A 12,274-nucleotide genomic window follows, 5' to 3' on the forward strand; every position below is an offset into this window, starting at 1 on the left:
ACGGAGGAATTCACTAGTGATGTCAGTGGAGAGCTTCCAGCTCTGACAGAGCCAGAAGCTCTCCGGGGCTTACGACAAGGGAGACCCTACCCTAGGGTCTCGTCGTAAGCCCCGATGGTCGCGATGGTCAGAGACCATCACCGGAGCGGTCGTTAGAGCTGTGGGTGTTAACCCACAGCCTAACGACTGCAACAGAGGCGGGCGGTCAGGATGCAAGCGGCCGCCCAGTTTCTGAGCGACCGCTTGCATCCTCCGACCGCCTCTGAATAAGGCCCTCAATTCCTCAGTCTCCTGATCAGTGCATGAAAAAGTCCTTCACAATGACACAGGTCCCGTTGCTTCCTTATATGCAGACACAATGTCACATATACAGATGCTTAAGCCCACTATTGTACATCTCCCTTATGGTAAGGTGCATCTTGTATTCAATCTGTACTAATAACGATCACCCATTTCCTGTCACCCTCCACCCAGCAGCAGATACAGGACTTACACATTCCGTAACTGTGGCCATCTCCTCAGATAAGCTGACCCATATATACAGCGGCACAGCTCGCAAACGCTCATTTATGATGTCACAGGACATTTTTGGAGTCAGATGTCCCTTTCACAAATGAGCCCAGAGTATAAAAGCCATTTATCTAATATATTCACTGTGTCCCTGTAGTATAGAGAGTACAGCTGAGAGAGAGAGTGAACAGGGAGACACAGGGGTGCAAATATTAGGCAATAAGGATTCAGGAAATTACATACTGCACTGTGTGGGTGACATACAACATATGACAGTACACAATACATCTATGCCTATTCTGTTCATGCTAATTCTGCTACATCAAGAAAAGCATTCTGGGTAAAAGACGTTCAGCTATTACACTTGGGCTTTACTTACAGTATTTGCTTTTGTTGAAAATATCTAACAATCTATTTAGCTAAGATGAATTAAACCTTTTACCTCCGGTAGGCGAAAAATGTATCTCGTGCTCCCCAACAATATCCACTAGACATTATTTTCTCTTCAGCCTGTTGACGTTAAATAAAAATGGAGTAAGTATTGACTGAAATAAAGGAATTATTAAGGTTTTATGTTAATATATGTGTTTGTATCTTTTACAGTGATTCAGATGGATATATGTTAAAATGTCTTTTATAATTGAAAAACAAGTCATAAGACAGACTTTTTACTCTGGACTACACGATATCTGAAGTTGGAAGCCTGTCAGACTGTGGCGTGATACATTTGAGCCTAGTTTCATGTTTGCTTGAAGAGATAACCCCAACCTTTCGAGAATATTTCATCTAAGATGTCATGATGACTAGGGCATACAATGTCAAAGACCACAGACGAATTATCTGGTATCAATTACTTATTCACTCAGAAACCCAACCCCGTTAAATGCATTATTGTATATTGTCACAACCCTTTCCTATGCATCAACCAATTAAATATCTTGATTGTAATATACATGTAAACACCTTCTTGTTAATGATTTTGTAATTTATGTAACTATTGTGTATAAGATCCCTTACTCTCTGGTACATTGCCAGAGAGATCTGACTGATACTCCTTATGCTATGCTCCAAGTTAGTCTGTGCAGAATAGTGGAGGTATTGCTGTAATAAAACCTATATGTTCTTTATCACAAATAGACGGTCCAAATTTTTTTATTTAACAGACCAAAGCTATTTGACTGTATAGCTTAATGATAAAAGCTCCCTCCTTCTGGGAGGGAGCTGTTAGGCGTCTTCAGCAGGGGGGCGTGTCACTTCAAAAGGGGGCGTGACCCTTAATATGACGCGATTCAGCGCAAATCGTGTCACCGCCCCCCTTCCCCCCCCGCTGTCGTGGATCATACTGTATTTATCGGGGGGGTCAGATGGATCGCCGGGGATCGGGTGTCTTGCCTGCCTTTCCAGGGGGCCAGGAGCGGCACCTGATTTTGGTTAGGCAAGTATGAATTAATACCATTCTTTGTCATCGGTGTTTCCGTTCACACAGGAAACGTCTTCAGGATAGAGTCAGCATGGTAACTTTAGCAAGCATGGCATCCATGTAGCAGCAGTTAGACAGACATCACCATTGCACATGAATAGGCCCCTGTATTTATATTATCACATCTGAAAAAATGGCTTCCAGCCATCATGTGTTTCACAATGGAACACACGTACTGGTCCCTATCAGGACAAAAAACTACTGAAAAGCAAAGGAAAAGAATATGAGAGAACCATGGCTGTATAGCAGTATTTAGCAATGTCAGGAGGTAATAGCAGAGCAGTTTTCACCATAAAGTGTCATCTGTTGCTGAATATAAACTTCTTCAGACATGTGACTAGAATAATCTATGCATATTCATAGGAATTGCACTTGTGCAGTGCATGTGCACTCCACGCTGGACCACATTATGCACAGACGACATTATAGCAATGTGAAGGAACTATAATGTTATTGCTATAATGGGCGCTTTTGCTCCACTGCCGCCTGCATGCGCCGTATAGCATATACTCAGTGCATACTTGCCGACTTCATATTTCTCCTCCCCGGGAGAAGAAGCAGGTGGGCATAGTTAGGGGCGGGGCAGGCAGAAATTGCATCATTAAGCCCCACCCCCTCATGGGAATTCAGCACGTCAACGCATATTTTAATTAGGGGCATGGTTAAATGACGTGATTCTCATAGCATCGCGCCATTAGGTGCCGCCCCCAACGCCCTGACCTGCCGATTGCCGCAAAAAGTCTTCCCATTCTGCCTACTTCACTAGGAAGTGGGCAGAATGAGGGAGAAGTGCCTACCCTTCTGGAGGTGATGGGAGTTACCTGAAAAATTGGGTGCCTCCCATGAATTCCGGGAGGGTAGGCATGTATGTCTCAGTGCCACTAATGAGGTGTGCATATGCCAGGCAGTGCATGCACAAATTAAGATATGATGTGTCTGCAAGCCAGCTTATACTATATCAAAGAAAAGAACAATAGTAACTTGTGACGTAATAGGAAGCCGGCTCAAAAAACAGGAAGTACACATCAGCACAGCCAGGTAGTGTACAGTTGTGTGGGGATGGTGAGGTCAACACCACCTTCCTGAACAAGTGCATGCTGGGTCAAGGGTTATAATATGAGATATGGTAAGAACTTACCCTTGTTATCTCTATTTCTACGAAGTCCATAGGGTTCCACAGGATACCTTGGGGTATAGGTGATGACGTCAGTCTTCAGGTACCACAGAGTTAAAGTTTTCAGCCTCCCAGGATGCATCTGGGTCCCTCTCCTATACCCCGCCCCCGGGCCAAGGCATCTCAGTTACGTCACAAGCCATAGGCCGGAGGAGGAGAAGAAAGAGAGAGAAGAGAAAAAATCTGGACACTCACAAGAATCACATTCTCACCATAGGGAGACGGAAAAACCTGTGACCAGAATAAAGCCCATCTGCAGTACAGGTGCGACAGGGCGGGAGTCCTGTGGAACCCTATGGACTTCGTAGAAATAGAGATAACAAGGGTAAGTTCTTACCATATCTCATATTTTCTACTTCAGGGTCCATAGGGTATCCACAGGATACCTTGGGGATGTCCCAAAGCAGTATCCTTCAAGGGTGGGGACGCTCCTGTGCTGAGAGGAGAATCCGCCGCCCGAAGGAAGCATCCTGAGAGGCAAAGATGTCAAAAGCGTAATACCTCACAAAGGTATTGACAGAAGACTACGTAGCAGCCTTGCAGATCTGAACTGCAGAGGCACCACGTCTAGCTGCAAACGAAGGACCCACAGACCTAGTGGAATGAGCCCTCACCAAGGAGGGAACTGGAAGACCTTCATGAAGATAAGCTTCTGAAATTGCCATACGAATCCAGCCCGCCAAAGTCTACTTTGAAGCAGGCGAACTCTTTTTTACGGAAGCCATAGAGGACAAACAAGGCGTCCGACTTCCTAAAAGAAGAAGTGCGGTCAACATAAATTCTCATTGCCCGCACAACATCCCAAGTGGCGTCACCCACTGAAAGTCCAGGTGAATTGAAAGCCGGCACAACAATTTCTTCATTGATGTGAAAACTGGATACCACTTCGGGAAGGAATCCCGGACGAGTGCGAAGCACCGCCCTATTCCTATGAAAAATCAGAAAAGGGGGTCTACAAGAGAGAACCCCTAAATCCGAAATCCGTCTGGCCGAGGCAATGGCCAGAAGGAATATGGTTTCAGCTGTAAGCCATTTAAAGTCCACTGAGTCCAGTGGTTCAAACGGCGGCCCCTAGAGAACTCTCAGGACCACAGCCCAATTCCAAGGCGCCACCGATGGAACAAAAGGTGGCTGAATGCGAAGAACACCTCGCATAAAGGTGTGCACATCAGAGAGCGCAGCAATCCTACGATGAAACCAGACTGACAGGGCAGACACCTGCACTTTCAGAGAAGCCAGGCGAAGCCCATGATCCAGTCCAGCCTGTAGGAAAGCCAACACCCTAGACAGGCGGAACTCCCTAAGGGAATACCCTCTAGGTCTACACCACCGGAAGAAAGTATGCCACACACGATGGTAGTTTCTTGCCGAGGAAGGTTTACGAGCTCTTAGTATGGTTTGCACCACGGAGCTAGAAAAAACCCTCTGGACCTTAGCATGACCGTTTCAACAGCCACACCGAGTCAGGTCCGGGTGAAGACAAGGACCCTATGACAGCAGATTCGGTCATAATGGTAACCTCAGAGGAACGTCTACTGACAGACTCTGGAGGTCGGAGAACCAGTGCCGTCTGGGCCACTCGGAAGCTATCAACAGTAGCGTACCTCCTTCTTGATTTGAATTTCCGTAATACCCGCAGAAGAAGGGAAAACGGAGGGAAAAGGTAGGCAAACTGGAACGTCTACTAGACGGACAAGGCATACACCAGAGACGCTTTTTCGTCTCATGTTCGAGACCCGTACACCGGCAACTTGTTGTTGTGCCGGGACGCCATGAGGTCTATCTCTGGAAGACCCCACTTGTCCACCAGACTCCGAAAGACGTCCTGGTATAAAGACCACTCTCCCGGTTCCTCCTTGCTGGTTTAAATAGGCCACCGTGGTGGCGTTGTCCGACGGGACCTGCAGAGGGTGACCCTGGAGAACCGGCTGTGCCCGCTGGAGAGCTCTTGACACCGCATGGAGCTCCAAAATGTTTATTGGAAGCTCCGCTACCGCCCGAGTCCACCTGCCCTGAAACAAGTGTGGACCCGTGACAGCTCCCCAGCACCGGAGACTGGCGTCCGTTGTTAACAGGACCCAGTTCGCCACCCAGAACAGGCGACCCTTGTTGAGGTGGGTCGTCTGCAAACACCAGGTTAGAGACAGGCGAACATCCGGAGTGAGCCCCATCGTCTGGGACTTGAGACACTGAGGCAATCCATTCCATCTGGACCGGATCAATAGCAGCAGAGGTTTGGAGTGAAATTGGGCGTACTCCACCATGTCGAATACCGACACCATTGAGCCCAATAACCTCTTTGCCAAGTGTATCGACACTCGACGACACTGCAGACAACTGCGCACCCTCAACTACAAAGCAAGGATCTTTTCCTCCGTCACAAAGATCCACTGCTGCCTGGAGTTCAATAAGGCCCCGAGGGTGCAGGATACTCTGAGACGGGGTGAGAGTGGACCTCTGCCAGTTTGTCAACCAGCCGTGACGTTGCAGTACCGCAATCGCCAGATCTAGATGGTGTAAAAGAAGCTCTGGAGACCCCGCTATCAACAGGAGGTCGTCCAGATAAGGCAACAGTCGGACTCCCTGCGTCCGCAGGAGAGCCGCCATGACCTTGGTGAATACCCGTGGAGCAGTCACCAGGCCAAAAGGCAGTGCCCGGAACTGGAAATGTTCGTTGCAGATTGCCAATCTGAGGAACTGCTGATGGCGCAAAAGAATAGGGACATGCAGGTAAGCGTCCTGGATGTCCAATGACACCATGTAGTCCCCAGGTTCCAGTGCCAGAATAATGGACCGCAGGGTCTCCATCCGAAACAGAGGCACCCTCAAGGACTTGCTGAGGGCCTTTAGGTTTAGTATTGAACGGTAAGACCCATTGGGTTTCTGCACCAAAAATAGAATGGAATAGAAACCCAGGCCCCTCTGGGAAATTGGAACATGCACTGCGAACAGCACCGGGCGAACTGAAGCAGGCGCCCCCCACTTTGGGGTCCCACAAAAGGAGGCCTGGACCGTCAGGCCGCAGGTTTGTTATCTGACCTAGGAGTCGGACGTCTGGTACTCCAGACCTGTTTCTTGGGCTTGGACAATTTCTTGGCCCCAGCCTGCCGTGGAAAGGACTGTACTTTAGGCCTACCTTGGACCCTGTGAGGCCAAAAGGACGACCCACCAGCACTAGAAGGAATCGTAGCAGACAGAAGACATGCAGATTTTGCTGCTGCCAACGTAACTACAATTTTGTCCAGATCTGGACCAAATAGTACCTGTCCAGACCTTCAAATCCCTTTTTGGAATCCGCGTCCGCTTTCCAAGAACGCAACCATAAGGTGCGACGAGCAGCCACAGCGGCAGAGGAGATCCTAGAGGTGAGCATACAAATATCTAAGGCCACTTCATTAATGTAAGTGGCCGAGTCTCGGAGATTGCCCACCAACTCGGTCTGTTCAGCCGAACAGTCAGAGTCCAAAGACGCCTCCAAATTATCCGCCCAGCGCTCCATAGCTCTGGCTACCCAACACACGGCCAGAGCCAGTCTGGATGCTTCCCTGCAAGGGAATAAACGGATTTGAGGCAGATCTCCACCTAGCGGTCAGTGACATCCTTCAAGGATGACATCGAAGGCATAGGCAACGTGGCACTTTTGACTAGGCGTGTGACATGTGAATCCACTTGCGTAGGGGATTCCCGCTTAGGAAAATAATTGACCGCAAACGGATAAGCGTCTCTGGGGCTGAAACCGTTTTACCTGGATTTTTCCACGCCTCCTCTAAATGATCCACTAATTGATCAGAAAGAGGGAACACCGTAGCCTCACCCTTAATATCCTTAAAAAGGCATATATGAATGTGGCCACCAAAGGATCTATATCCTCAATAACTAAAGCCGAGCGGACCGCTCGAATAAGACCAGGGATATACACCTTGGACTTAGCGTCCGGCTCTTTGGTACGGAGAGGTTCTTGGTCAGATAGATCCAGAATCTCCCCATGATCTGACGTCTCATCGTCATCCCCATAAGGAGCAGATAAAGACGCCACCGGCCGTTATGAGGCCGCAACACAGACTCCCCCTGTAAAACATCGGACAAATGCTGAACCGATGTAGTTAAGAGTATTAACCCACGCAGGCTCCGGAGAAACCTGGGATACTGTGGGGTACCATCAATTGTCTCGGGAACTCCCGCATGGGTGAAGACACCACTGACTGTTGGGACAAACCCGTCTGGGTAAACGCAGGTGGCGGAGCTAGCTGGCCCACAAGGGTTGTAAGCGCCTTAGCGAAACAAGCCCAGGGAGGTTCCTGTACCGGGACCGTGACCATAATCGGCCGTGACAGTGCCAGGTACTGGGGGCATAACCCCTCCGCGTTACCCTCCCCCTCCGCTATTGGTACCTTACATTTAGTACACATGAGCTGGAGAGGAAAATCAGTCTCAGACATGATGGTAAGTATGTGACACTCACACCTATACGTATTGGTATAGTGTGAATAACACCCTGCACACCGCGCACCGCAAGGGCTTTGAGCAGAGCAAGATCAGGGACAGTAATAAAGCTGACAGTAGAAAGTGAAAGTACAGACAGCAGGCTAGCAGATTAGTCACATACAATGCAGAAGAAACAAATCCCTGCACTATTAGCGCTGATTCTCAACTACTCAGACCCTCAGGCTGGTAGGACTCAGCGCTGCATACACTGACCTGTGACAAACAGAGGAGAGGTATGCTGGGGGACCCAGACCGCAATGCCACCGCTCACAGGCTTCCAGCAGTGTTCACCATGCTTTAAAGATGGCCACCGAGGAGCAGAAGATGAAGGAGGCCGGCCTGGGGAGGACAGCTGACACACTGTGGCCAATCAGGCAGAGCAGAGAGGCTGTGTGCAGCAGGGGAGGCGCCGGCTGTGAGACAGGGAAAGCGCGCTCCCCTGGCATGCATTTAACCCCTGGGACGCCGCAGTGCATGCCGCTCAGCAGCGGCCCGCTGTCCCAGGGGGTAGTGGAAGCGCAGGTTGGTCGCCTGGCTCCACGCTGCAGCCAGTCCCCAGGGAGCCCCCTGCCTGGGGCCTCAGGACCATGTGACCAGCGGGGACCCACCGCGGGACCCCGCTGCTTACCTGCATCCCCTTGGATCTGGCCATGGTCCAAAACATCTGGGGACACCGCTAGCCGTGACCCCAGATGTCTACCAGCATCCCCGGATCAGTACCGGCGTTCTGGTACCGGCGGGGTGTAGGGGAGACGGCATGGACGTCAGTACTGACTGTCCATGCTGTACTCCCAGATGTGCAGCCAGCGCTGCCTTTAAAAGAAACTTCAGGGGCTCTTCATAGCCCCTCTCTGCACAGTGCCTCCGACTCCGGCCAGACACCGACGAAACTGAGATGCCTTGGCCCGGGAGCGGGGTATAGGAGAGGGACCCAGATGCATCCTGGGAGGCTGAAAACTTTAACTCTGTGGTGCCTGAAGACTGACGTCATCACCTATACCCCAAGGTATCCTGTGGATACCCTATGGACCCTGAAGTAGAAATAAAGTTTTATCCAGACTAAAGGATGAAATCCCAACACTTATATAGCAAGATCTTAAAAGGGCTTCCCCAAAAGTTAAAAAAAAAAAAAATTGCCCCCCACACAGAGCCCATTCATGTTATGTCACACAGACCACATTCAAGTTATGTCCCACAGAACCCATTCAGGTTATGCAATAGTACCCCTTATACATATTATGCCATGCAGTAGTAGTGCTCCTTATACAGTATGCCAAACAGTAATGCCCCTTACACTACACAGTAATGCCCCTTCCACATTATACCACACTAATGCTCTTTCCAGATTATGCCACATAGTATTAGTGCCCCATATAACATATTATTCCACACAATAGTAGTGCCACTTACACATTATGCCCCCCCCACAACTCGCCTCCCTGTGTTTCTCCAGCAGTCTCTCGCCTCCCTCTATGTGTCATCAGCAGGTAGCAGGTGTGGATTTTGGGCCTGGTCATCAGCTAATTACAGCTGGTGTAATGACAGGCAGCGGCAGACATGGACAGAAACCACCGGCGCAATTTGAATCTGGCTCTGGTCGTGAGCCATTTGGATCTTGCAGACACTTCTCAATGGAGAACCTGGCCTAGAACCTACCTGGTGGATAAGTATCTGTCCCTCAAACCACACATGGCTTCCAAGGAAAATGTAGTTGAAAGCATGTGTTTTAACTTTTAAGGGTTCTGGATAATTATGCTTTGGTTTGTAAAATATGGGTATTGATAGCAAGTTTAAGTTAACATTTAATAATGTAGTGATTTGTAACAGTAGTAAGCTATAGGTGTAAGTCTGTAATGTAGCATACACTATGCTGTAGTCTACAATAGTCTGTGTATTGTTTAGGGGGCAGCATGCAGGAAAGAGATTTGTAATATAGTTTTTGTAGTATTCTGTGAAACAGAACTTTGGTATTAGTAATGATTTGTGATAGCATACAGTGGATGATGGTCTGTTTTGTAAAGAGAGTAATGTTCATAGTGGAGTCTTTGTATTATCCTGTGAGAAGGCTTTGATACATGTGCATAATGGAGGCTGCAGGGTGTTTATATGGTTCACCATGTGTTTTAAACAATAGCATGGCCTAGCGGATGCTGGTTATAATATGATATGTGTTGCACTGGTGTCACAAGGGGGGTGCGGGCTGTACCGGGTGACACCATCCGAGGGGGTGACACCAAGATAGTAGAGCTGCTCTGCTATTTTGGTGTCACCCCCTCGGATGGTGTCACCTAGCAACCACACTCGTAAGAGGAGGGAGAGGCTGTTGGCTGTCCAGCAACTGCTGCTGCGCTGAGTCAAGCTTACTCAGCGGAGCAGCACAGCAGCCCCTATCCTCTCCCCTGCCCATTGATTGCAGAGGACGGGGGGTGCGTCACGCCCACAAGATTGCCACCGGAATATGAACCCCAGACCGATCACCACACCGGGTGCAATTAAGGTAAGTGACACCACTGATGTGTTGTATTGAGGTAGTTCAGCTGTAATGCTTTGGTTAAGAGTGATGGTTATGGTTAATTATGCCTTGGATAGTTAATGTAATGTCTGTACAAGTAGTGTAATGGTGGGTACACACTGGGCGATATTACTGAGCGACTACATGATTACGACATCGTAATCGTGCAATCGCTCTGTAATCGTGCACAAATCGTGCACTTTTATGTCGGCAACGACCAGCGAAACGCACTCCCGCTGGTCGTTTCCGACATTGTCCATTGCCTGAACATGCAGCACAATCTGAGGACCTCGTCAGGTTGCTGCATGTTGGGGAATGGGGGAGAGAGCCAGGCGCTGAACGATATCGTTAATGATATCGTTCAGCGGCTGTGCTCAATGTCATGAACGACATTGAGCACAGCCTGCCGGGGACACACTACACGATATCGCTCAGGGAGCATATCGTGTAGTGTGTACGCACCTTAAGTCTGTAGTGTATAATGTGTACAATCAAAGTTATAATCGATTGTATAGTTCAAATAGATTTGTTATAAGTAATAACCATGTGGAATGGAGTCTGCATGTCACAACCTTGGCTAGTTTTTACCTTTGCTTAGAGACTTTCCTCTGCCAGCTGCTCCATGGATCTGTGTTTGTAATTCACCTGGGAGATCTGCTCTGAATCATGCTGGTTATAACATTTCTGTGTGTGCAGACTGCTCTCCTTCCCACAGTGATTAGCCACCTGGACTCTCCTCTGTCTGTGAACACTGCTAGCCCTGATTGGAATCACAGGTGTAGTTCTGACTCAGTGCTGCAGAGATGAATACTCCCTCTGCATGTTGTGCCTTCCACCACTCAGAATGCTACTACCAGACCACCTGTCCATATCCACCAATTACAGCCAGACCCAGGGTATATATATCCTCTCCTGATAGCATTCTGGGCCTGAACATCTCGTTACATTCCGTGGTGTAGAGCTTATGCTATAGCTGTATCTCTGAGTACAAGTGTATCCCAGGCTCCTGCTGGTTCCTACACCAGTTCTATCTGAAAACCTGCTGTGTCCAGCAATCCTGCTACCGCCATTTCCATTCGGCTTCCCAAGCCACAACCAGTAGCTTCCACGCTACCATCTATCTACTATGGCTCCCAAGCCACAACAAGTAGCTTCCACGTTACCATCTATCATCTACGGCTCCCAAGCCGCAACCAGTAGCTCCCACGCTACCACCTATCAACTACGACTCCCAAGCTGCAACAAGTAGCTTCCACGCTACCATCTATCATCTACGGCTCCCAAGCTGCAACCAGTAGCTTCCACGCTACCATCTATCAACTACGGCTCCCAAGCTGCAAAAAGTAGCTTCCATGCTACCATCTATCATCTACAGCTCCCAATCCGCAACCAGTAGCTTCCACGCTACCACCAACCACCTACGGCTCCCTAGCCGTGACAAGTAGCTTCCTCACTACCACCAACCATCTACAGCTCCCTAGCCACACCAAGTAGCTCCTGTGCTACTATCGCTCACTTCGCGGCTCCCTAGCCGCTCCAATTAGCTTCTGAGCTACCATCAGTCTCCTTACGGCTACCCAGCCGCACCTAGTAGCTCCCGTGCTACCACTGTTCACCTCACGGCTCACTAGCCGCACCAAGTAGCTCCCGAGCTACCACTGCTGACTCCCTAGCCACTTCATGTACTTTCTGTGCTACCATCAGTCTCTACACGGCTTCCCAGCAGCAGTAAGTAGCTTCCGTGCTACCATCCGTCTGCAAGCCCGTCTACTGGTACCCCGTCCAGCTCAGTAAGCCTTCCTGCCAGTCCCAGTCCGGTTCCTCCAAGTTCCTTCTGGTCTCACTCCAACGTTTCAAGTTTCCAGTTCCAGTCATTCATCATCAAAGGCAGTTCTCACTGCTATCCAATTCTTATGTTAAAAGAGCTATTCACTTTACCCATGGTTCCAGTCAAATTGGTCTCCGCTGAAACCGGTTCATCACCAGAGTCAGGTAAAGTACAAACACCAATTGTGACAGTATGTTCAGGCCTAACGATGGTGGCGGATCAAGCACCTAATCCTGGATCAAGTGCTTTCCGTAACCTGATCAATCGCTTGGATTCACAGGAGGC

General features: G+C 49.2%; 1 protein-coding gene across 1 annotated transcript in view; it reads right to left on the minus strand.

Moving 5' to 3' along the window:
* Positions 1-10,798, minus strand: part of LOC148538567 (uncharacterized) — an 81,857-nt gene extending 71,059 nt beyond the window's left edge. Inside the window, exons 1-2 of the mRNA XM_088452584.1 lie at positions 10,750-10,798; positions 953-1,020 (exon numbers count right to left, since the gene is read on the minus strand). Coding sequence (XP_088308710.1) covers positions 953-1,005 — 53 coding nt within the window. The 5' untranslated portion in view covers positions 1,006-1,020; positions 10,750-10,798. The remainder of the gene's footprint in view (positions 1-952; positions 1,021-10,749) is intronic.
* Between the last annotated feature and the right edge of the window lie 1,476 nt (positions 10,799-12,274).

The sequence above is a fragment of the Taudactylus pleione genome, unplaced genomic scaffold (genome assembly GCF_031769625.1).
Source record: "Taudactylus pleione unplaced genomic scaffold, aTauple2 ptg000039l, whole genome shotgun sequence".
NCBI lineage: Eukaryota > Metazoa > Chordata > Amphibia > Anura > Myobatrachidae > Taudactylus > Taudactylus pleione.